This window comes from Capra hircus, chromosome 4 (genome assembly GCF_001704415.2).
Source record: "Capra hircus breed San Clemente chromosome 4, ASM170441v1, whole genome shotgun sequence".
NCBI classification, from domain to species: Eukaryota; Metazoa; Chordata; class Mammalia; order Artiodactyla; family Bovidae; genus Capra; species Capra hircus.
This window is the reverse complement of record NC_030811.1, coordinates 110,680,615-110,704,557: the sequence shown is the minus strand read 5'-3', so window position 1 is coordinate 110,704,557 and position 23,943 is coordinate 110,680,615. Positions and strand designations below refer to the sequence as shown.

Sequence of the window (23,943 nt, the reverse complement as noted above, 5' to 3'; positions counted from 1 at the left end):
ACTGGTTCAAAATTGGGAAAGGAGTACGTTAAGAGTGTATACCGTCACTCTATTTATCTAACTTATATGCAGAGTACATCATGCTTGAAATGCCAGGCTGGATGAATCACAAGCTGAAATCAATATGGCTGAGAGAAGTATCAATAACCTCATATGCAGATAACACCACCCTAATGGCAAAAAGCGAAGAGGAACTAAAAAGCCTCTTGATGACAGTGAAAGAAGAGAGTGAAAAAGCTGGCTTAAAACTCACCATTCAAAAAACTAAGACCATGGCCTCCAGTCTCATTACTTCATGGCAAATACATGGGGAAAGATGGTGACTGCAACCACAAGATTAAAAGATGCTTGCCCCTCGGAAGGAAAGCAACAACAAACCTAGACAGCGTATTAAAAAGCAGACACATTACTTTGCCAACAAGGTCCATATAGTCAAAGTTGTGGTTTTTCCAGTAGTCACATATATGGATGTGAGTTGGACCATAATGAAGGCTGAATGCCTAAGAACTGATGCTTTCAAACTGTGGTTTTGGAGAAGACTTTTGCGAGTTCCTTGGACAGCAAGGAGATCAAACTAGTCAATCCGCAAGGAAATCAACCCTGAACATTCACTGAAGGACTGATGCTGAAGCTGAACTTGGCCACCTGATGTGAACAGCCGACTCACTGGAAAAGATCCTGATGCTGTGGAAGATTGAGGGCAGGAGGAGAAGGGGACGACAGAGGATGAGACGGCTGGATGGCATCACTGACTCAGTGGCCAAGAGCATGAGCAAACTTCAGGAGATAGTGAAGGAAGCTTGGTGTGCTGCAGTCCACGGGGCTGCAGAGTCAGACATGACTGAGTGACTGAACAAGTTTATTAAAATATGAACACAAAGTATTTTATACTGGGTTTTAACACCCAGTTTGCCCTCCATATCCATGGGTTTAGCACCCATGGATTCAATCAACCACGGATCAAAAATATTTGGGAAGGGGATTCCCTGGTGGCTCAGTGGTAAAGAATCCACCTGTAATACCAGAGATGTGGGTTCAATCCCTGCATCCGGGAAGATCCCACAAGCTGTGGGTCAATTGTGCCCACGTGTCTCAACTACTGAGCCGACGCTTTAGGGCCCAGGAGCCCCGACTACCGAGCCCACATGCCACAGCTACTGAAGCCCTTGCCCTCTAGGGCCCATGCGGAGAAGCCGCTGCAGTGAGAAGCTTGCATGCAGCAACTAGAGAACAGCCCACCCAGCAACGAAGATTCAGCACAGCCAGAAGTAAACAAATAAAATTTTTTTTTAATTTGGGGAAAAAAGTGGCAGAAGGTTTCAAAAAGCAAAACTTGAACTGGCCACATGCCAGCAACTATTTATACAGCATTTACATTGTATTAGGTATTATATGTACTCTACAGATAACGTAAAAGTATATGAGAGGATGTGCAGAGGTTACACACAAGTATTTACTATGCCATTTTATGTAAGAGACAACACCTGCGGATTTTTATATCCACAAGGGTCCTGGAACCAACTCCCTGCAGACATGGAAGAATGACAGGAGAGTACATGTCCTACAAGAGCAATACCATGTGAATAGAGGGAAGACCGTACTTTGTTTCATTCGGAGCTTTACTGGGAACTGTACCACTTTCAAAAACGTCACGGATGACAATGCTATTTTATGGCTTTTTAAGGGCATAGGTCAATTTGCCTGCTATAGCCTGCATTTTGCTGCAGATCAATAGTTTATGTCTTCCAGTGTTATTATGCTCAAGTACTTATATAATTTTATAAAATTATATATTATTTTCTTCTATTCATTTTTATTTCTCTAGGGGATACTATCAATAATATAAACATGTGTACAGGTAAGCTATATTACCTACAAATTTCATTAAATGAATAGTGTGAAATATTGCTACATAAATTGCTATAAAATTGCTAAAAGTTTTATTTTTCAAATGAGGAATTCAAGTCTAAGCAGAGGACTACATCAAAGATGATAACATATAAACCTAAAATGAACTAAGAATGGACTCTAAATCCAATGGAGTACAAAATCTAAGACATGGATATTATAGCTGAAAAGGACAGTCTACATTACCTAATCGTAGTCCCTCATTTTACGGATAGGAAAACTGAGGTCCTGTCAACATTTCTGCTTTACCTTATAATCTTTCTGCTTCCTAAAGAGCAGCTCAAAACCAAAACAAGGGACTGCTGGGTTTTAATGTGCTACATCCTATACAGTATTTTTCATGTCATCAAAATGGTATTAAAATTTAAAGAATAAATATTAGAAGAGTAAAAATAAAAGTTCTCAGATTGGAAAGGTATGTGGGAATATAATTATCAAAATAAAAACAGTATTACTATCTTCTGTAAAAATACAGAATTTATTCTTAAGTGGCATTTCTTTAACATGTTAGAAAAGTGAGTCAAATACTTATGAAAAATTATTTTTTAATAATTCACATTTATTAAGTCAAATAACTAGATATTTTAAAGAAAATGGATTTAATTACATACTTACCTCCTCAGTATACTCTGATTCTGACTCTGACTCAGATGATAATGGTTTATCTTCTGGATACATCTTTCTTTTTTTGCTGAGCCCTTTAATGTCCTATGAAAAATAAATACATGTATGCTAACTCAGATATAGTAGTATGCCACAAGAATTTTACGTTTCTAAGTTCTACTTAAAATTTTTTCCTATTATCACAAAAACTACCCATTTTCACTTTAGAACTGTCTAAAATTGGTGACAATTATCAGGAAATCAGTTTCTAATTCCAATAAAAGTTACTTTATTAAGTAACTTGAAAAGAAATAACTAAACATCGACTTAGATGTAATATCCTCTTTATTTTCTCTAATTGAACATGATAGAATCTTAAAGAGTTAATGAAAATATAAGATTTGGGTCCTTTGCATTCTAACTCTTTTGTTTCAATCCAGGGTTGGATCAGACAGGCCTAGTGCTATAGAAAAGAATCTAAAAAGATCACTGCACTTTAATGCATTTAAAGTGTTAAATTCACACTAAAAACAAAACAACCCCCCCCCCCCAAACTTAACCCCTGAAAATCCCTAAGCATTTAATGATGAGAAAATGTATAACTTGGGGGAAGAAAAGGAGAGTAAGACTGGGAGAAGGGAGAAGTACTCTGGAAACATCTGAAGCAAAAGAGACAAAACATGAAGATTTATTAAAGCTGCATTCTGGATATGCCAGTTGTCATTTTATATTTTCTATATACTTTATCTGTATATATGAAGTAGTTCATAACAAAAACAAGACCACATAAAGGAAAAAATGCTCACCACCTTATCTTACACAGAAAAAAATGACCATTTTTTTCTATAGCATGAACCCGATTTTGAAGATGTCAACAAGAAAATAAACTAAAAGTGATGATACACGTTAGATCACAGGTGATTTGTTCCTGTAAACAGCTTTATTATTTTGGTAGAAATAATTCATTATAAGAAAATGCACCCAAATCTCATTACAGGGATTTTGGGAAACATCTTTGTGTGTATGTATGCCTTTACCTAAATACCTGTTTATGTAACCCACTCTTCTCACCCAACAGTATCTTTCCATGCCAATTACACCATCATTTTTGGCCACTTTTGATATACATTGAAAATATGTATCACTGAAAGTATATCCCACAATTTATTTAACCCATCTCCTTCTGGAGGGCAGGCATATAGGTTTTTGCTATTAAAGTTGAAACAGAGAAAAGGGTATGTGAGGGCAAAATCTTTATCTAACAATAAAGACTAAATAAAAAACCAAAGTAGCCTTCATCCAAATGATTGTCTCCCTCTCCCACAACCCTCAAAATTGTTTATTTCATTTGTTCATCAATCACACCTCACCAAAAAGCCTCTTCATCAGATTCTTTCATCAGTCATAGCAGTCTCAGATTATTAGAATAAAGTTCACATTTTCTTTAAGAATTGCCTAAACATGTTTTTTGGGTTTCCCAGGTGGCACAGTATAAGAATCTACCTTGCCAATGGAGGAGACACAAGAGACAGAGTTTCAATCCTTAGGTCGGAAAGATTCCCTGGAGGAGGAAATGGCAACCCACTCCAGTCTTCTTGCCCAGAAAAAGCCCCGGACAGAGGAGCCTGGCAGGCTGCAGTCCCTGGGGCTGCAGAATCGGACACAACTAAGCACACACACAGACACACACACACACACGTGTTTTGCCTATGTTTATGCGTGTGAGGTATTCTCTTTCCCTTAATTACTGAAGATCAAGTTTTTTGTCTTACATATTCCTAGCAGTTTTTCTTAGTCTATTCATATATATTTAAACTTTGTTCACAGCTTAAATGTCTTTTTGCCATTCAGAATTTGAATTATATGGTCAAAAGTTCCTGGGTTTTGAGGCCCGTGTTGCTCTGATGTTATATTCACCCATGTCTTTCTCTAGCTACATTTTCATACATTTCTGACTTATCTGGGAATTTATTTTACCTTAAGGAGTGTTAAACTTAAAATTTTTCAAATGGTTAGTCACTTTGGCCCAAGAAATGCCACTTCTGGCATATATTAAATTCCACAAATATTTACCAATTTTTACCTGGACTCTACAATGTTCCATTTTTCTTTTTTCTATTCCTGTACCATACCACATTGTTTTAATCAAAGTATATGAAAAATGTTTCAACTTCTAGCAGGGAAAGTCACACCCAGAAATTTTATTAAATTTTCATGTATTTCTGAATAGATGTGTATAGTTTTCTTTAAATTAGTCCTGCTCATTTCCTTAAGATTTTCCTATATATTTTTTGTAAATATTATAAATGAAATATATTTTTCCATTATATTTTCTAATTAGGTATTGTATTGCCAAGCACTTTTGGAACAATTTAAAATAAAAATGGAGCTAAAAATAATGATTGATATATATGACTGAAAATTAAAACATTGTAAGATTATAACAGACATCTTAAATAAGATTAAGAGAAACTGTAGACTTCTCTTAAGAGATGTTAATTATGTGTCTGAAAGATTAGCAATCAAGGCATATAACTCTTATCAACTGGAAAGATTAAAATCAAGCAGAAAAACGGGCCAAGATCATGAAGAGGCAATCCAGAGAGACTGAAATCTGCTTGGCTAATAAATGAAGGGGCTCAGACATGTCTACACATTAAACTAGCAACACAGGAGGTCTCAACAGCGTGGTATGGATGTATGAGGAGCAAGGGTACTATCATATATTACTAGTAGGAATGTAAATTAGAAAATAAGCACTTTGGTGAGTAAAATGCAGACAAGTTAAGTGTTATTAACATGTTCCCTGGACCCAGAAATTACAGTCCCAGGTACACCTTAGAAAATTAAGGAAAAGGAGAAATAGATAACAAATAGCCACTGCAGCACTGTTTGCACGGCTGAAGAGAGAAAGCCACCTAGATGTCTACAAGCAAAAGACTGGAAATACAAATTGTGGGGCATTAAAATAACGGAATAGTAGAAGCAGAAGAAACTAACTTCAGAGTATCAAGAAGGATAAATGTCAACTGCAATGTTGTGTGAGAAAAAGCAAGTTTCAGAAGAAAACACAATGATACCATTTTGAAAATATGTGTGAATACACATTTATATAAAGGTGGACAGGAAGGATACACAGTAATTTCAAAAACAGCTGCCTTTAGTGAAGGAGAGTGTGACAGAGACGTCCGCCAATGAAACAAGACAGGACAAATGTAAACCATTTGCTAATTCTGCTGCGTATGTATGTGTGTTATTCATTCTGTGTGTATGTATTACTCTATATTTTGTATATGTTGAAGTACTTCAGAATCATACTGCAGATGTTTTATTAGTTTTCATGTTTGTAAACTGCCAGTTTTCAGTTTTACATTTTTTTTAAACACATGAAAGTAACCGCTTATTATTTTATAATGGTTTTGAAAATCAGGAATTTGTTGAAATTATATCACACACCTGTTGGAACTATGAAAATAATCGCACAGTTTCCTTCCTTTGACCAGTTAATATGGCAAGTTATATTAATAAATTTTATACCCTTGAATCCTTGGAATTAATGAAACCAACTCTGTCAATATGGTTTCTTTTTTAGTGTATTTATTTGCAAACTGAAAAAAAAAGGAAACCTCTTCTACATATATACCCAAGAGAAAACACTATAGACTAAGGGAAAGAAGCCAGTCACATAAGGTCATACACAGTACAACTGCTTTTATATGATACAGCCTGAACACATAAGCCCATAGAGACATAAAGCAGACTGGAGGCTAACACAGGATGAGGAGAAAGAAGAAATTGAGTAGTTTTGAGTATGGGTATTTTTAATGGAATTATGAAAGTCTTGAAACTAAAGAGCAGATCAATGCCCAACATTGTACATAAACTAAGTATCACCAAATTATAATTTAAAGATGGTTCATAGCATATTATGTGAATTTCATCTCAATTTTTGTTGTTGTTCAGGCACTAAGTTGTGTCCGACTCTTTGCGACCCCATGAACTGGAGCACATCAGGCCTCCCTGCCCCTCGCCATCTCCCAGAATTTACCCAACTTCATGTCCAGTGGAATGATATAAAAAGACTGAATAAAATTTGGTGACATTGCTATTTAGTTTTCTTTTATTAGTAATGCTTTCTTCAGGCTTTTATTTTTAATAATCAGAAAGGCTGCCTATGTGCTCAGTTGCTAAGTTGTGTTCGACTCTTTGTGACACCATGGACTGTAGCCTGCCAGCCTCCTCTGTCTATGGGATTTCCCAGGCAAGAACACTGGAGTGGGTTGCCATTTCCTTCTCCAAGGAATCAGAAAGACTAGAAATTATAAATTAGAAACTTAGAAAGGCATAAATTTAGCATTAAGCACAGATAAGCTATAAATGAAGACAAAACATCTACTTACAGTAGAAACAACATTTTTCAAATTATCTATGGTATACTTAATTTGAAACAGAAATCCATGTTCTTTCATTAAGAGGACTTTGTTTAAAATGAAGTGAGGAAACAAATGGAATGTTTAAAACTTCATTATTTCAATTTTGAGATAATACATTACACCTACACAAATTCTCTGCATGAATACTCTTCTGATCTTTTACCTTCAATAACGAACCCAACAGGCAAAAGAAACCTCTTAAGTTAAAAAGAGAATGCTTTATTGTTAATTTCTTGAAGCGATTCTTAAAGGAAATGAAGTATATTAAATTAAAACAATGTAGGGATTTCCCTGGTGGCTCAGCAGGAAGAATACACCTGTCAGTGCGAGGGACCCGGGTTCAATCCCTGGTCCGGGAAGATCCCACATGCCACAGAGCAACTAAGCCCATGTACTATAATTACTGAGCCTGTGCGCCACAACTGCTGAAGCCCGCATGCCTCAAAGCCTATAGCAAGTGAAGCCATGGCAATGCGAAGTCCATGCACTGCACCCAAGAGTAGCTTCCACTCGCTGCAACTAGAAAGTCCACACAACGCAATGAAGACCCAGCGCAGTTAAAAATGAATAAATAATATTTAAAAAAATAAATAAACATAAAAAAGGCAACATAAAATATAAATTACCTTTTCTTTCTCAGTTGCATCTTTTGACTTCTTTTTCTTTTTTAAACTATCCTAAACAAACATATATGTATATTAATTTTAAATGTGAAAGATAGAACATTATACCATAATTAACAAAAATATCAAAAAGGTGATTATGATTGAAAGAAATTTATTTCCAGGCAAGAATTTCTACTTTTGAATCCCTCTGAGCTAGCTATTAACTTCTCTGAGCCTTCATTATCCATAAAATGGGATAAACAAATATCTACTTCATAGAGTTGGGAGAGGACTGAGTTAAAAGTCAAGTGCTTAGAACTAGGCCTAATACACAGCAGCCAGTCAATAAACGTTAGCTATCAGTATCATTAAACTGGCTCTTCTGCTTTAAAAACAAAACTACCACCTACTGAGTACTTTCTAGACGCCAGGCATTTTATCAGAAGAAATCTCATTTAGTGGTTTTGTTCTCCTTGACCCCCAGGGCAGTGCTTGTCAAACTGTGAAACACCACGTCAGAATCATAGAGACTGTTTGTTAAAAACGTAGACTTCTGATCCTAATCAGCTTCACTAAATCAGACTGTGGCGATGGGGCCCAGAAATCTACATTTTTATTACAACCTGCATGTATTTCTTATGACCACTAATGTTTGAGAGTTAACTGTACCTGATAATTCTGGATAGTACAGAAAGGATGAGGTACAGTACCATAAAAAAGACTCTGGATCAGATATCAGAAGACAGATTCAACTTACAATTCTAATACTATTTGTATGAATTTAAGCAAGATGCTTTTTATCTGCACTATAAATTCTTTATGAAGATGGGAAAAACAATGTAGCCATGTTTATCATAAAGTTACCATGAAAATTTTGAGACACGGAGACCTTTATGTCAGAGCATTTAGAGAACAATTAAATGCCCTATGTACAATACTAAGTGCATCAATTAAGTGGCACAGAGAATCAAAGTACAAAAAACAGTATCACATTTCAATACTGAGAGCTATTTAAGATAGTAAGAACTAAAAGAAAAATCTAATTAAATGTCTGCTACCCAAAACATTGCTCATTTAAACAGTTTTACCTTATTGTCTGATTCAGTTTCTGACATGGAACTTTCAGAAGATTTATGAGAACGACTCTTCTTTTTCTTTTTCCTTTTTCCTTGTCTCTTATCCTACATGAAACATAAATAATTTGCTTTGTTTTGTTGCATGTATTTGTTGCATTTAATTGACATCAAAACTTTATCAATGAACAAAACTTAAATATCAGCTTGTAAATACATTTTATTTAAAAATATTTAAAATATAACATACATCATTTTTTTTAAAAATTAAAAAACATTAAGTGATTTTAGTCACATGTAATTCTTAGCTAAAATAGACTTTCCGATTTTTAAATCCATTTCTTCTACTAATATTCTTAAATGAAGAAAACAAATTTAGGAATCTAAAAAATACATTTACTAATATTTAAGTAGTTATTTATTCATGTCAGTGTTCTCAGAGATAATCAATCTAAACTTGGAAGTAAACATTTCCAACAGATTCTTCATAATAGGTTTCCCCTTGTTAGGAAAGACATCAGAGATGCTATTTCATGTATTTCGTATTTCATCACGAGAGCAAACATTACCTCATCTTCCGAATCTGAAGAGCTGCTGGAAGAATCAGAGCTTGATGAAGAAGAAGATGAATACTTGACCAAGCACAAAACAATTAAAGCTTGTGAGATGCAGGAACTTTTCTTTTACTAAGTCTCTCAAACACTTAATGAGATCAATCTAGTTTCTGAGAAATGGATGCCATATGACTTAAATATTGAATGTCAGATTTCACACACCCGCCCCCGCCCCCTGCCACAGTAATAAAAGGCGTGGTCAATTTCCCCTCTTTAATTGTGGTGAAGGAGTTACTAGGTTATAAGGAGGTCAGTACCTTCCTTTTATTATCATTAACAGAACAAACCCACCCATAACTACCAAAGGACCTCCAGACTCTGACTTATCTAGAGTTAGCATACAGGTTGTATCAATTACTCTTACTTTTTGTTTTGTAGGCTCTTGATTATAACATTTAGAAAAATGGAAAACTTTTGCTCACCCTACCAGATTTCTTCTTTTCTTTTTTCTTTCTCTAAAAGCAAACAAATACAAGTACAAATCTAAATAAGGTAGGTTTTCCAATGGACCTGTTAGCAGCAGTACACAGCGTTACTATGTAAACCCAACTCTGAGGCTGAGAGTAGCAATGAAATAAAAATGGCATTACCTGTCTTTTTTTGGATGAGCTCTCACTTCCACTTAACAATTTCTCCCTGTGTTTTTCTAGTTCTTTCTTCCAGTTCTGCAGAAAAATTATAAACACATCAGAAGTCATCTCTCCCCTCCTAATACATCTCAGTGTTGCTGTCCTTTGTTGTTCAGTCGCTAAGCTGGGTCCGACTCTTTGCAACCCCATGAACTGCAGCACGCCAGGCTTCCCTGTCCTTTATTATTTCCCTGAGCTTGCTCAAACTCATGTCCAGTGAGCCAGTGATGCCATCCAACCATCTCATCCTCTGTCGCCCCCTTCTCCTTTTATACTGAAATGTACAGACAACTATTTCCTTCCCTCCATCCTCTGCTATCTTGCTCCCATCTCAGCCTCTAATTACAGTCAAAAGATGCTACAGGTTTAAGGATCCTTTTCCCTGTCACCAAAGGAGCCTCTAACGAGCTCCTTTCAAAGAGGATATTATGAGGTGGAAATTCCACACTGTGTACTGAAAGGAGGAGTAGGTTGTTATTACTAAAACTGAGAACTTTTATCTTTTTAAGAAAGGTGGTTAAATTCCCTTTCCAGACAGTAAAAGTTCAATTAATCTATACTGTGGCTGAAATACTACATGTAGATTTGTAATCAAAACAAGCAAACATCATCGTGGAAATTCGAGGTAAGATGGGGGCCTGGGGACTAGGGGAGAGAAGGGAAGAACCTAACATTTAGAAAACTTTAAAAAAGATGATTTAAATTACCGTAAGATGGCTTTTCTCTATTTCTTTTTTAAAGAAATCAAATATTTAAATACAAACCATATTCAATTTAACAAAAACACTTCTAAAATACAGAGCCCCTTTAAAAAGCTAGGCCCAAACTCTTGGCTTATTAAAAATTATCTCATTTTTTTTATTTTTAAGAAAAAAGATTAGTCTCTTTTTCTAAAGGCACAATTTACAAACCTCATTCATTTTTTCTTCAAATTCAGCCAATGCCTTGGAGCCTTTCTTTTTCTTTTCTAGTTGTTCTTTCAGTTCTTCCCTTAAAAAATAGAATGTACAATAAATTTTCAAGCAATTCAAATTAGAGATGGATGTTGACAAAGAAAAATTTCATAATTTTTTAATATCCTAACAAGCCTCCATTCCAGCTCCAATGTTGCTACATTTAAAATTTCTTTGCTCATGTCCTTGTATATTAATTATCATAATAAATCCAACCAGATAACATAATCATTCCTCTCCAGAACATGGGTTTATAAGAACTAATATTTTATATAAATTTATATTTAAATTTATATATCTATAAGTTTATATAAACTAATATTTATAAGAACTAATAATAAACACCAAACATTTGAGTACTTCCAGACAATAGGTAAGGGCTTCCTAGGTGGCTCAGTGGTAAAGAATCTGCTGTCAATACAGGAGTCACAGGTTCAATCCCTGGGTTGGGAAGACGCCCTGGAGGAAATGGTAAGCCACCGCAGTGTTCCTGCATGGAGACTCCCATGGACAGAGGAGCCTGGTGGGCTACAGTCCATGGGGTCACAGGGAGTTGGAAATGACTCATCAAGTGAGCGCACGTGCCCACAACAGGCACTGTTTTAAATACATCTTCCTTTCATCCTCACAACAATCCCGTGAGGAAAGGTACTTTATTACTCCCATTATATAGGAGAGAAGAGGCTGCAGCTTAGGGACGGTCACAAAGCTGGCAGTTGCACTGTTAGGGTGAGTTAAGGCCTCTATGACTGAACTACTATTGTCCACTACTAAATCACCCACTTTATAATGCACCTGCTTACAAGAAAGAGTGGCCCTGGCTGGTGTCTGGGAACTGAAATTTTGGCACCGTCCCTGGTAAGAGTGCTCACTATGCCTATCTATACACACACAGTAGTTTAGATGGACATCTGCACTCCTTCTGGAAGTCTGAAATTTTGGCAGCTGATAGGCAGAGGCTGATCAATCGCCAATAAAAGAGCTAGACAAACTGAATCACACGAGTTGGCCACATCTCACACGTGTTACCGCAACTCACTGCTGGGGGAGTTAAAGGCGGTATCCTGTATGACTCCGCAGAAGCAGTGCTAGACGCTGCCCCAGTCTCCCCCGGACTTCTCCCCACGCCTTTCTCCTCTGCTGACTGTGCCTGGTATCCTTCCACTATAATAAATCCTGCCCGTGAGCACAACTATCTGTGAATCCTGCTAGCAATTACCCACCCTGAGGGTTGTCTTGGCGATGGCTGACCACATGTGTGATTCACTAGCTTAGGCACTTCCTCTTTCCCTTCTCAAAAGAAAAAAAGCAGTATTCATCCCTTCTCCCCAATCTTAAAGATAAAATACACTTTGTTTTGCGATAATTTATTTCCCTGTATGCTGCACCAATAAACAATGGCACTGATGAAGGGGCAGACACAGCTTGCTTCCTATTTAACTCAAAGGAAGGATTGCTTTTGTGTGTAAGCACAAGTTTCAACTCTAGCTGCCCAGCTCTTGGGGGCCCTTAGAAAGAATAAAAAGCTAACAGCTCTGAATCTTCTGTCACTTCAGGAGTATGGGTATTTAATAATAAGACATACTGAAAAATAATAATGTTAGAGCTATGACGCTTTATTTACGAAAGATCAGAGCCACTCAACGAGGGCAAAAAAAACACAAACTTTAACACACAACTTAGACAATGGGAAATCCTAACACACTGTAAAGCCAGCAGATAAAACCAGAAACAAGGCCTAACATTTTCTTTCTCAACACTTAAAGTTACACCTCAAAGAAAGGTTAAATTATTCAAACCTACCATTTTAAATAGCTCGGAATACCACAAGGTTAAGGTCTCTTTTAGGAGACAGAGATGTTTCTGGTATGAAAGATTCTCTGGCAGAGCGTTAGCTTTAGCTGTACTAGGCGGTGGGTTCCTAAATGCTTGCTTTACATTCATGCATGTGTTTTATATGTTCAAAAGTAAGCACATATTAAATACTACTTCAAACAATGATGTATCTAGCAACTACTTGGCAATCAGTAGAAGCTGTAAAATGACCTTCAAAACATTTACAAAAACCTTGTATATATTTATATAGGTAAATTGTTTCACAAATACCAGGTAGGCCTTGGTCGATTCAAATAATCTTGGATCGTTGGACCTGAAGACTGGATTGGACCCCTTGATCTGGCCATTGCTATCGGGTTCATATAGGCCTTGAGGAAAAAAACAAAAATTAACTCCATTAAAATAATCATTTTCTTACTCATAAAGCAATCTTTACTATAGATGCATACTAGGTCAAACTATGCCAAAGAACTGAGTTCAACTTCCCACACGGCTGCACTCATTTCACACGCTAGCAAAATAATGCTCAAAGTCCGTCAAGCAAGGTGTCAACAGTAGAACTGAGAACTTCCAGATGTACAAGCTGGATTGAGAAAAAGCACAGGAATAGGACACCAAATTGCCAACATCTGCTGAATCACAGAAAAGACTAGAGAATTCCAGAAAAACATCTACTTCTGCTTCATTGACTATGCTAAAGCCTTTGACTATGTAGGTCACAGTCAAAGTGTAGATTCCACAAACTACTGGAAAACTCTTAAAGAGATGGGAATACCAGACCATCTTACCTGCCTCCTGGGAAACCTGTATGCAGGTCAAGAAGCAACGGTTAGAACTGGACATGGAACAACTGACAGGTTCAAAACTGGGAAAGAACATCAAGGCTGCATACTGTCACCCTGCTTATTCAACTTATATGCAGAGTACATCATGAGAAACGCTGGGCTGGATGAAGCAAAAGCTGGAATCAAGATTGCTGGGAGAAATATCAGTAACCTCAGATATGCAGATGACATCACCCTTATGGCAGAAAGCAAAGAAGAACTAACAGCCTCTTGATGAAGGTGAAAGAGGAGAGAGAAAAAGCTGTCTTAAAACTCAACATTCAGAAAAGAAGATCATGGCATCTGGTCCCATCACTTTATGGCAAATGCATGGAGGAAATACGGAAACAGTGACAGATTTCATTTTCTTGGGCTCCAAAATCAATGTGGATGGTGACTGTAGCCATGAAATTAAAAAGACGCTTGCTCCTTTGAAAAACAGCTATGACCAGCCTAGATGGTATATTAGAAAGCAGAGATATTACTTTGCCAACAAAGGTCCATCTAGTCAAACCTATGGTTTTTCCAGTAGTCATGTAGGGATGTGAGAGTTGGACTATGAAGAAGGATGAGGGCCAAAAAATTGATGCTTTTGAACTGTGGTGTTGGAGAAGACTCTTGAGGGTCCCTTGGACTGCAAGGAGATCCAACCAGTCCATCCTAAAGGAAATCAGTCCTGAATATTCATTGGAAGGACTGGTGCTGAAACTGAAGCTCCAATATTTTGGCCACCTGATGTGAAGAACTGACTCGTTAGAAAAGACCCCAGTTCTGGGAAAGACTGAGGGCAAGAGGAGAGGGGCGCAACAGAGGATGAGGTAGTTAGATGACTGAGTCAATGGACATGAGTTTGAGCAGACCAGAGAGATAGTAAAGGACAGGGAAGCCTGGTGAGCTGCAGTTCATGGGGTTGCAAAGAGTTGGACACACTTCGCAACTGAACAACATTAAGCCTCAGAGGTTTGGGAGATAAGTAATACCACTATCTCATAGAAAATGTATCTTCACCAGAAATTTGATGAAAATAATATTGATACCTCTTCTCTTACTCTGAGGTGGCTTTGTAGTACTTTCTCCAAAAGCCCAATAAAGCTCTAAGGGTAGTAATACTATCGTCAATGGTAAACGAAGAAACTCGGCTTCAAAGATGGAGACCTAACACTAAGTTTATTGTTTATTCTACTTTATCTTTTGTCTCAGGAAATACTGTGCCATCCTGATAGCAATTTTATACACAGATCGTTAACTATGAAAAATTAAATTATGCAAGGCCTCAAAAGAAAAAATAAACAAGAGTTCAGCAAAATTAAAAACATTTGTGCATCAAAGAATACTATCAGAAGACTGAAAAGACAATCCACAGAATGGAAGAAAATATTTGCAAATCGTGTATCTGACAAGGGTTAATATGCAGAATGAATAAATCCTACAACTCAACAACAAAAAACCCCAAAACCCCATTCAAAAATGTGCAAAGGACTTTAGACATTTCTTCAAAGAAGATAAACAAATGTCCAATATGCACATGAAAAGATGTTCGCTGTTACTTGTCATTGTTGTCGACTCTCTGAAAACCCATGGAATGCAGCATGCCAAGCTCCTCTGTCTTCCCTTATCTCTAGGAGTTTCTAGTCCTGAGGGAAATGCAAATCAAAACAATGAGACACCACCTCACACTATCAAAAAAAGAAAATAAAAAGTGTTGTCAAGGATGTGAAGAAATTGGAACCGTTAAGCACTGCAGGTGAGAATAAAAAATGGTGCGGCTGTTTTGGAAAAGTTTGACGATTCCTCAAAAAGTTAAACATAGAATTGCCATTCTTCAGGATCGGAGAACTGAAAGGAGGGGCTCAAAGAGATACATGTATACCCATGTTCACAGCACCGCTATTCACAACAGCCAAGAGGCGGAAACAATCCACACATCCACCCATGGATGAATGGATAAACAGAATGTACTATATACTGGGTTGGTCAAAAAGTTTGTTTGGGTTTTTCCATACCATCTTACAGGAAAATCCAGATGAGCATTTTGGCCAATTCAGTACATACAATGGATTATTATTCAGCCTCAGAAAAGAGTGAAATTCTGATACATGCTACAACACAGATGAACCTTGGAAGCACACAAAGTGAAATGAAGCAGACACCAAAGGACAAATATTGTATAATTCAACTTATTTGGGGTACCTAGAATAAGTGAACTCAGAGACAAAAAAGGGAGTTCACCAGGGGCTGAGAGTGGTGTAACCGGGACAAGGCTTCTTGTTTGAGATAATGAAAACCTTCTGGAAATGGATAGTGGTGATAGCTGTCTAACACCGTCAATGTACCTAATGCATTATACACTTAAAAATGGTTAAAATGGTGAACTTTATGTTATATATATTTCTGTACAATAAAGCCCCACAAACTTACAATGATATTATGCTCTGTAAACTACACTTACTAGAGCAGAAATACATATTTTTATACACTTTGCCCAAAAACATCCTGAGACAAAATAAAGCAGAATATTTGTTAATGACCGTGTCTAGCAGACACTGTTTTGTTAGAATTCACTTTACAACAGATACAAATTCTAGTCTTTAATTCAGTCTCAACTTCTTGATCCTATCATTAAGTTTTCCAATTTAATTCAAGTCAACAAACATTTATTAAAAACTCTTCCACTTTTTATCACAAATTATGCTTTTAATTATTTAGCTTTTTACAGTACTCATAACAGAAACTGACTAAGCTGTTGCTTAGTTGCTAAGTCATGTCTGACTCTTTTACAACCCCATGGACTGTAGCCCGCCAGGCTCTTCTGTCCATGGGATTTCCCAGGCAAGAATGCTGGAGTGGGTTGCCATTTCCTTCTCCATTTTCTACTCTTTAAATAAAAACAACTTTGGTTGAAAACGACTATCACAAAGACTGATTTTAAGGCCTGAAAGTTAGTACTTAACATTCCAAAAAAAAGTGAAAAGGTACTTTCATCTATTGCATTTTACTTAAAATCTTTAAAAATGACAAAATTTTCCACCTTCATAACAAGTTTAAGTTATATACGTCTAGATTTCTCTGGCAGAGTAAACAATACACAACCACTATAAACAACACAAACCGAGAACTGTTTCCATTCAATGGGATACGGCCTAATTACCTGCGATGAAAACAGTTAAACCTTTAATATGATTTTCTTACAGCTAGAGTTCCTAAGGTCAGGGACATTTACAGGATAGGGGCTTCATGTGGCTGTCTATGCAATGCTGATGACCGAGGCATAAAAGTCATATTTTAATATCAAATGTTATGCCCTCAAATATTTCATTCAACTGTCTCTACTGAGATTTTTAATCAGTTTATGTGGAAATGACAACCAACAAAGGCCACAACGGAACAGTTGTTGGCCCAACCAAAGACAATGACCATCTTAACAATCAAAAGTATAACGTACAAACTAAGATCATCTCTTTTAAACCAGGAGCATAGTATCTAGCACCTTCTTACTTCTTAGGTATCGTGTCATAATTTTAGCAGTACTTAATGATAAGCCATTTTAAGTTTGAAACTGTAAAAACATTATTTTCAAAGTTATAAATTATACATGGATGTTAAAACTATATCACCAAAAGGGGAAAAACTGAAAATACCTAAATAGCCATCAACCTGAGATTCAAATAAACTATATTCCCCAAACGAAATACTAGGTTGATGCAAATGTAACTGCAGTTTTCGCATTGTTGAAATCTGCCGTTTGACAGTGGAATACATTCATAATAAATGTGGTCATGTTATACATCATTTTAACGCACATTTCTCACTTTACGGTTTTTTGCTAATGACATCACTTGTTTATTTTATATTTACTTTGGACTATGGAAATGATGTTAGACAAAAAGCAAATTTGAGCGGATTTTCTTGTTAGAGTTCAAAATGGGCCATAAAGCAGTGTAGACAACTCCCAATATCAACAATGCATTTGGCCCAAGAACTGCTATTGAAAAGTACAAAGCAGTGGTAGTTCAGGAAGTTTTGCAAAGGAAACAAGAAGAGCCTTGAAGATGAGGAGCACAGTGGCCAGTCATCGGAAGTTTGCAATGAATCTGAGAGCAACCATGGAAGCCGATCCTCTTACATTTGAAGTTGCCTAAGAACTCAACAGCAACCATTCTGTACTTGTTTGGCATTAAGTGAACTGGAAAGATGAAAAAGCTCACTAAGTCAGTACCTCATGAGCTGCCCACAAATCAAAACAACTGTCATTCTGAAGTGTCGCCTTCTCTTGTTCTATGCAACAACGAACCATTTCTCAATCAGATTGTGCTGTGCCATGAAAGCTGGGTCTTAGTTATGGGCTCTCTAGTCGCGGTGCGCAGGCTCAGTCGCCCCACGGCAGGTGGGACTCTAGTTTCCTGACCAGGGATCAAACCCACATCCCCTGTACTAGAAGGCAGATTCCCAACCACTGGATCACCAGGGAAGTCCCAAGAAAACATTTTTTAATATTATAGCCCATTACCTCGACGAGTACAGTAGTAGCAGCTACATCACCACCGCTTTTATGCTTGCTTCTGGACAGTCAGGCCTCGGAAGAAACACATCGTGCTACTGTATGCTACTGTGCGGCACACAAGAGCACCGCCACCTGAAGAGGACGCGCACACACGGCAACATACGCCAGACAGGCGAGCTAACTTACATGACCATACATGCGAACGCATGTTTGCCTCTTTGCAAGTTTGCAACTTGAAGGTTCGTATGCAGAGGACTTAATACAGCGGCAATTTTTCACTGTAGTTTTAAATAACCTAAACACAACATTTACTATGTTTTACAGCCTTTAAATTTTCTAGCATCTATCTTAAAAACTCATTAATATTTTAATGAGTTTTAATGTCTACTGTGAAACTGCATCTTCAAAGTACGTATCATCCTATCTTACGCTTACTTTTCAGAGGAATATAAAGTAGTACATTAATATGCTAGGAGTCCATGTCAATCATGGACAAGTTATGCCACAATTACATGAGCTATTACTGAGTAGGTAATAAGGCTTAACTTTCAAGCTCTTGAAAAACCCTATGCCCAGTCTGCTTAAGTACATAAAATAGCTCCAATAGCTTCTAAATAGCTCCATTATTTATTTCAATTACAGTGGTAATGCTTCTGAAGTGCATCTTAAAAGCTCCTTGCGAAACACTTGATCATGAGTCTGTGCTCATGACCATTAAGCAACAGTGCTCCTCTCTGATGCACAACAAAAAGGTTTTAAAACCCAAAAAGCAACCATTTCACAAAAGTTAAGCTCTTCCACTTCCTATGCGTGTGAAAAAAAATGCTTCTAACATTAGCACGTTATACACAGTATATATAATGGCAGAGCATAAATCAAAATAGAGAAATTGTGCAATTTCTTAAAATGTCATGACTTAATCATTTTGAATACTGTGCCTTTTTAAATCAAACACCCGTACTTATATGTAACTAGAATTGTCTGTGGCTCCAAACTGCTCCATGAGCTTGGGTAACAGAGAACGGGTTGGTTTTTTGGAAGTCAGGATGGCAAAACAGGCTCAAGGGAATATGCAAGCGGGCAGCTAGGAAAAGAGCAACTGCGGTGAAGCTGCTGAGGACAAAATGCGCAGAACTTCATTTGTTACTTTGGTTACCGATTTTTATCTGGAGGATACATCTGTTTCAGTAAAAACAGAAAGTAACAGGAAAGAAACTTCTGGAAAATAATGGGCACAAAGGGTGACCAGTGGCTCAGACAGTATAAAGAATCTTCTGCAATGTTCGACCCAGGTTCAATCCTTGGGTCAGGAAGATCCTCTGGAGAAGGGAATGGCTACCCACTCCAGTGTTGTTGCCTGGAGAATTCCACAGACAAAGGAGCCTGGCGGGCCACATGGGGTTGCAAAGGGTCAGACACGACTGAGAGACTAACACTCCCATGCTTTACAAATCTCAAGGGTTAAAATATTCAGTGGGAAAAAAAAAAGTTGCTTAAGAATGTACAATATCAAAATAAACAGATAAATAAAAAAGAGTGTACAATATCAAGAGGGAACTCTAATCTTCCAACCCAGGGATTGAACCTAAATTAAGGACCTCAGATGAAAATGATGCGCCAATGTATGCTCATTACCCGTAACAAACATACTGCTCAGGTGTGGGAGTTGAAGATAGGGGAGGCAGAGCATTGTCTATGGGCAGGGAGCATATGGAACTCTCTGTACTTTCTGCCCAATTTTGCCTTGAGACCAAAAGAGCTCCAAAAAGTAAAGCCTATTTTTTAAAAAACTTCAACCTGAAATTTATGGCTTTTTAGAAAGCAATTCTGTCATCTTGAAAACCATGATTTTTATCATCAATGTAAAAAGAATAAAATGCCATTATTTTCAGATGCAAATGTTCATTTTATTTAAAGTAAAAAGTTATGATGTACTGAACTGAGTTACCAGATGACCCACGGTGCTTTTTTTGGGGAGTACCAGTTTTAATAGTTTGGGGGTTTCCCTGGTGGCTCAGAGGGTAAAGAATCTGCCTGCAATGCTGGAGACCTGGGTTCGATCCCTGGGTTGGAAGATCCCCTGGAGAAGGGAATGGCTGCCCACTCCAGTATTCTTGCCTGGAGAATTCCATGGACAGAGGAGCCTGGCGGGCTACGGTCCATGGGGTTGCAAAGAAGTCGGACACGACTGAGAGACTAACACTTTAATAGTTCCACCTCCTCCACTGCAGCCAGGAGGCTGAACTGGGCAACCTGTGTCTTCTATCTCTTAATTTCCTGTTTTCCTTTCTATAATCTTTCAAGCACATACAAAATGTTACCAGTACTACCTATGCCGAGACACATACCAAGGACTCAGCAGAGCCTGGAGTTGTCAAAATGCTCTAGTAAATGAAACTAACTTGAAAAGCTTTTCAAATGCTTTAAAAAATGTCTAAACACCTTTTGCCAGTAAAACAAAACATCTTAGGCCTTTGCATGAAAACTGTACCCAAGGTCCAGTGATTTCTAAACATTTAAGGCCTAAGGTCATTAAACAGCCCAAACACTCAGTGCCTTAAGCCTAAGGAAGCTCCGTGAGAACACCATTTCAACTCTGTGAGAATCAATACCATTAGGTCTGACCTACAGAAAGGAAGGCAGGAGAAAAGAACATTCCTCAACCTTGTAATCAAACTTCACCACAGTGGTTCCTAGACATCTCTGATTATGAAGACTATATAAAACTAAAATAAGAGTTTTGAACATATTAAGTATTTCAGAGAAGTAAAGCTCTTTGAGGACCTCTCCCTCCCCCAAACAGCAAAGGAAATTAATCGCTTAATTCTTAAAAAGCTAGTTCGTTAAATTTAGTACAGTAACTTCAACAGCATTTTTTTTTTTTAATTTTGCTGCACATTGGTTTAAAACTCTATCATGGCCAAGCCTAGCAACTGTAACCTAAGCTTTTCGCAAATTCCTTATGTTTATGGCCCATGCAATCTGATTCACAACCTGGGCTTTCCGAACCAAGCTAGTGGACACCTAGAATCTTCCTCCCATCTCTGCCTGTGAAAACGGAGAACCTCAGAACCCTGAATTTTCATCAGCCATTTCTTACTTTCTGTTATTAGTTACTTCTGTATCTCTTTCATCTCAGTTACAGAGTAACAACGTGCAGACCAAACATTCGCCCGCCCCAAGATCTTGCCTGGCGCGGTCTCAACTATTCTGGCAAGTTACGGGCTGCACTGATCCCACTTTACAGATGAGAACAGCGACGTATTCTGGGTCATCCAACTCCGGAGAGCCCAAAACTGACATTCCAGCCTGGGTCTGAGTCCAGAGTCAACCATCAAGCCATTTATTCCTTCTCGGGGCCTACTAAGTGCCAGGTGGGCTTCCCAGGTGGCTAAAACGGTAAAGAATCTGCCTGCAATGCAGGACACCCGGGTTCGATCCCTGTGTTGGGAAGATCCCCTGGAAGAGGGAATGGCACCCTACTCCAGCATTCTTGCCTGGAAAATCCCACGGACAGAGGAGCCTGGCGGGCTGTAGTCCATGGGGTCCCAAAAAAGTCGGACACGACAGAGCGACGCGCGCGCACACACAAACACACAAAAGAGTCGGACACGACAGAGCGACACACACACGCGCGTTCGCGCGCGCGTAGTGCTGGGCTCTGGGGCCGGATCAAAGCATTTGGCTTTGATCCTGGTTCTTAAAGCAGGGAGCCCGCCTGCCTCTAGAACTGGGCGCCCTGCAGGCCCCCGGGTGTAGGGACAGCGTCCCAGACCTCCGCGCCTCCGTCCCACCCGACTGCGCCAGAGCGGCGCAGAGATGGGGCGGGCGCTACCGGTGGGGGTGGCGGAGGCGAGTTCGGGCGCCTTCCCGGGCCTCAGACTTCGCATTTATTTACAGGAGGGATCAGAGGACCCTTGGCGGCTCTACCCAGTGGGCACTGCTGGCCCGAATGCGGGGGAGAAGGATGCCACAGAGCACTGCCAGAGGGTGCGGCAGGGCTGACCGGATGTAAAGGAAAGGGGGGCGAGAGAGAAAAGGGAAAGGAGTGGGGGGCCCACAGGCGCCAACTGCGTGCGCGGCGCAAGCGCGTCCGGGGCCGGCCCCGCGGTGCGGGGAGCCGGGTCTCCAGTCTCCAGGTCCGAGCGCCGCGGCTGACTCTCAGGCCCAGCCGGGAAGGGCGAGCGGTCCCGCTCTACGGCCGCCGCGCCCCGCGTCGCCCCACTGTTTTCCCCGCCGGGTACTCACCACTCTATTGTCCCGCTTCCCCATGGTGCCGGACTGAGAGCTCAGCCAGCCCTCAGGGGGGAGACCAGGCCAGCGCGGCTACCGAAGACGGCCCGAAGCAGGTCCTTCGGCCAACTCCCCATCCCATTGAGAGCGGCGCCTCGCGGACCCAGCGGCCGCGGTAGCCCACAGCGCCACCTACCGCCTCGGAGGAGAGGCGGGCGCCCGCGATCACTTGCGGTTCCCAGGGTTCGCCTGGGGATTCCTGTCCTTTGCCACTCACCCAGTACAGCAGCATGGGAGAAGGAGGCGGCAACCCACTCCAGTGTTCTTGCCTGGAGAATCCCAGGGACGCCGGAGCCTGGTGGGCTGCCGTCTATGGGGTCGCGCAGAGTCGGACACGACTGAAGCGACTTAGCAGCAGCAGCAGCAGTACAGCAGCATGGCCCAGGCAGCTGCTGTTGGCCTTGGATTGTTTTGCTTTCTGCCATTCCTGATGTACTGAAATCCTCATTCCAGAGGATACAATGATTATTCTGTTGTGTTCCACTATTATTCCACTATGCCTGTGTGCTTGGCATAGTGCGGATGCTGAGTATAGACAAAGTGAGGACTAGGACGGAGGTAGTCCCTCAGAATCCATTAAGTGGTGGCGGAGAAGTCAGTGTTCTCATAGATATTGCTAAAGACATTGCCTTTTAAGTTTAATCCCGTTCATCTATCGCTCATGTTTCCATTTCACGCTAGTTTTTTAACACCGGTGCTCGTGCTTAGTCGCTCAGTTGTGCCCGACTCTTTGTGACCCCAGCCCGAGAGGCTCCTCTGTCCATGGGATTCTCCAGGCAAGAATACTGGAGTGGGCTGCCACGCCCTCCTCCAGGGGATCTTCCCGACCCAAGAATCGAACCCAGGTCTCCCTCACTGCAGGAGGATTTTTTTTTTTTTACCGTTTGAGCCACCAGGAAAGCCCTTTGAACACCTGCTTGGTGTAATTCTCGGAGTGACTGGAAGCTGGATACGAGCAAGACCCAAAGATAAGATTAAGACACAAGTGCTCCCTTCAAAGGGCCTGTTTATAAGCTAGTTAGGGAGATGGATAAACACAGGGTCAACTTCACTACATGGCATGCCACAATAATGTCAGAAAATACTAAAACTGCAAGGGAGGTGTTTCGGGGCTTGAGAAGGTGCCATTATATTCACTTAGAATTAATAGATCTGGATAACCCTGGATCCGTCTCAGCACAATATCATTAGAAATCCGAAAATCAATTTGGATCTTTTGTAGACTCTTGGAAAACGTCAAAATGGGCTTATATTCAAATATAAGAAAACTCCTTAAAACCATCTTCCCAGTTTGTCTCCCCCTCCTTCCCTTTCTCATGCTGTATCACATAACAAATGATGCCAGCTCCCGTTCTTTCAGAACTTTCCCAGACTCTCAAATGCAGCCACTGGGCGTTCTATTCCATACTGAAAGTTCATTCTCCTTAGTAACACCACTTCTTACTGTAAATTGCGTCTCCAAGATTTCATTTCTCCTTCTCCCTCACCCCTGACTTAAGCTGGGGATCCTCTTAGCAAGGACAGGCTTCTTTGTCTGAACAAGTTTGTTTTCATGGCTTATCGATAGTGTTTTTCATATCTCAGGAACTTTACAGATATTAACCCTGTAACAAGGATCTTTTTCTTATGTTTTCTTCAGCAAGTTTTATAGTTTCAGCTCCATGTCAGGTC

General features: G+C 39.4%; 1 protein-coding gene across 1 annotated transcript in view; it reads right to left on the bottom strand.

Moving 5' to 3' along the window:
• FAM133B (family with sequence similarity 133 member B) overlaps positions 1-22,360 on the bottom strand; it is a 28,480-nt gene extending 6,120 nt beyond the window's left edge. Inside the window, exons 1-9 of the mRNA XM_018047427.1 lie at positions 22,228-22,360; positions 12,925-13,022; positions 10,777-10,855; positions 9,827-9,901; positions 9,659-9,691; positions 9,192-9,254; positions 8,638-8,730; positions 7,571-7,621; positions 2,524-2,616 (exon numbers count right to left, since the gene is read on the bottom strand). Coding sequence (XP_017902916.1) covers positions 2,524-2,616; positions 7,571-7,621; positions 8,638-8,730; positions 9,192-9,254; positions 9,659-9,691; positions 9,827-9,901; positions 10,777-10,855; positions 12,925-13,022; positions 22,228-22,251 — 609 coding nt within the window. The 5' untranslated portion in view covers positions 22,252-22,360. The remainder of the gene's footprint in view (positions 1-2,523; positions 2,617-7,570; positions 7,622-8,637; positions 8,731-9,191; positions 9,255-9,658; positions 9,692-9,826; positions 9,902-10,776; positions 10,856-12,924; positions 13,023-22,227) is intronic.